At 56.8% G+C, this 2,593-nt stretch overlaps 1 protein-coding gene across 1 annotated transcript; it reads right to left on the reverse strand.

Moving 5' to 3' along the window:
• Nucleotides 1-6: 6 nt before the first annotated feature.
• Nucleotides 7-2,218, reverse strand: ZNF254 (zinc finger protein 254; the record flags this gene model as incomplete). Its single annotated transcript, XM_010285652.1, has 4 exons — nt 1,421-2,218; nt 1,097-1,231; nt 738-870; nt 7-114 (listed from the first exon to the last, which is right to left on the reverse strand). Coding segments are annotated over exons 1-4 (1,174 nt in total), but the record flags the coding sequence as incomplete, so codon positions are not given.
• Nucleotides 2,219-2,593: the final 375 nt, after the last annotated feature.

The raw sequence follows: 2,593 nt of genomic DNA on the forward strand, positions 1-2,593 counted from the left end.
TGTGGGTGTGCATGTGGAAGGTCAGGTTGTACACCTGGTGGAAAGCCTTGTTGCAGATATTGCACTTGAACTGCTTCTCCCCGCTGTGAGTCAGCTTGTGGTTTTTGTAATTGCCTGGGAACGAGACAAGAAGGGCAAAGGGACCCGGGGCTGAGAACTGGACGCTGCAAAGAGACGGAAAAAAAAAAGGGAGGGAGGGGGGAATAATCCGCAAAACCTGTCCCGTCCCAGTGCCCGGCTTCAGCCGAAAATAACGGCCGGTCTCTTACCAAAACACCCGCCTTTTCCCCATCCTCCCCGCCGCTGCTCCTTTGACAGACGACGAGGGAATTATCGAATAAACCAAAATCACATCAATTGCAGGAAAAAAAAACCCTGGCTTTAGCCTTCCCAGCCAGACGGGGAGGAAAACTGACCAAACTCCTGCACTCGGAGGGGAAAAAAAGCGGCGAACTCGTTTGCGACCTGCACGGGCAGCTGCGCCTTGCAGGGCGCGGAAAACGGGCGCTGCCCGCGCAGAGGCTCCCCCGAAAACGCGAGTCCTGCCCCAGTCCGTGGTCCGTGCCGTAGGGAATGTGTGGGGGCTAGCGATCCTCAAAATTAACCTAAATCTCTAAGGATAAAAATTAAAACCGAAATCAACTCTCTCGCACCCCCCTCCCCGTCGCAAGTTATCCCGACGCTGGACCTTGCCTGGGGGGTGGGAGGGAAAGGGAGAGGGCGCCGGAGACTGGTACCTTTCTGGTGAAATCCTTTGCCACAAAATTCACAGACAAAAGGTTTGTAGCCGGCGTGTATTCGCGTGTGCGTGTTCAGGGTCGAGCTCCGGTTAAAGGCTTTGCCGCACTGGTTGCACTTGTGTGGCTTTTCCTGGAGGGAAACAAACGCCGAAACAACGGCTTGTCGGCTGGTCGTTGGTTTTGTAGGGGTTTGTGCGGTGCTTTGCGGGGTTTGCCTATGACGGGGGGGGAAATGAAATCTCCCCGCCGCTGCCTCGGAGCGGCCCGGCGGAGCCGGGGTCCCCAAAAAGCGTGAGCGGAAGGATCTCGGGGCGGGATGGAGGGATGGAGGGAGAGATGGAGGGATGGAGGCTCACCTGGGTATGGATGATCTTGTGCCGGCAGAGCGTGCTCGCCTGCCTGAAGCCCTTCCCGCAAACTTTGCAAACAAAGGGTCTGGCTCCCGTGTGCACCGGCATATGGCGAGTTAAGTTATAATGTGCGTTAAATACCTTAAGAGTGAAATCAGACAAAAATAATAAAAAAAATAATTGCGATTAGAAGGCGAGAGCGCCGAGGGGAAGCCGTCGTTTTTAAAAATCAAGCAAGCAAGCGACCGACCGACAACCCGGCGGACAGAGGGACGAGGGTAGGAGGCTGGGGAAGCAGGGGGTAGGGCGGCGGGCTGCGGCTCTACTTGCCTTTCCACAAACTTCGCAGGTGAAAACTTTGGGCTTGCTGCTCGGGGAGCCGCGGCTGTACTCCAGGGTCTTGTAGGCGATTTTTTCCGAGAGGATCTGAGCACTCTCTTTCATGTAATGCTGGAGCTGAGCCTGCGACAAGTCCTTGAAGGCCACCCCCGCCGGGTACTTGTCCGCGGCCGGCAGCACCAGCTTGTTGCGCTCCGCCAGGTAAGCCTTGGGCTGCGGGTGCAGGGGAGAGCTGAGGAAATAAGAAGCCACCGGGTGGATGTTGACACTGGAGGACGGGTGACAAGGGCTGTCGCCTCGGTTGAAATAGCACAGGGCTCCCATGGCGTGGAAGGAGGAGTGATTGACCACTCGGGGTCTTACCAGTTTGTACTGCTGCAAGGGCAGGGCATCGCGGGGGAAATCTCCTTTCAAGCTCAGGGCACAGTTCAAGAGATCGCCGCAGCTAAAGGAGGGCGAGGAAGAGGAGTCTAAATGAGCCTTCCTGGGTTCCGCTCCGGCCACTGCCGCTTTGGGCAGGGGGTCGTACGCCACCGGGACAAAGGGGATCATGCAGGGGATGGAGGAGTTGAGGTGCAGCGGGTGCTTGGGGTCGCCTTTGGCCACGGAGCCGTGGAGGAGCTGCGGGACGGGGATGGAGCGGGGCTCTGGCGTCCGCGCCATGATGCGCTCAATGGAGAAGGCGAGGGGCTTGGGCGTGCTGATCATGTTGCTCCTGGCAGACAGGCTTTCTCTGGCCGGAGGAGTCGCTAGGATTTTGGTCGCCGTGTGGTGGCCACTATTGTCCATGGCTGGATTGCATTTGTTCGCCCGGTTTGAGCCGCTTTGGTAGACGCCTCTTTTTTTTTCCCCCTTTTCTTTCTTTTTTTTTTTTTTTCTTCCTCCTCTCCCCTCTCTCGCTCTCTTTCACTCCCTCTGCCCCTTGTCACTGATCTGCGAGGAGGGAGACCAGCATCGCCGCCGCCACCATCACCACAGCCTCCGCCGGCGGAACCAGCCTTCGCAGCCCAGTGGACTCCTGCCAGCCCATCACAGTTTACTTTGGCGCACCAATGACTCGGGACAATCGCTACTTATTTCTATCAATAGAAAGTGTTGTGTCAATAACGCAGCCAAGATCTCGCCAATCGTTAACTTCCAAGAGGAGAAGGTAAACTAGATAAT

Source organism: Phaethon lepturus, unplaced genomic scaffold, assembly GCF_000687285.1.
Source record: "Phaethon lepturus isolate BGI_N335 unplaced genomic scaffold, ASM68728v1 Scaffold49494, whole genome shotgun sequence".
Lineage (NCBI taxonomy): Eukaryota > Metazoa > Chordata > Aves > Phaethontiformes > Phaethontidae > Phaethon > Phaethon lepturus.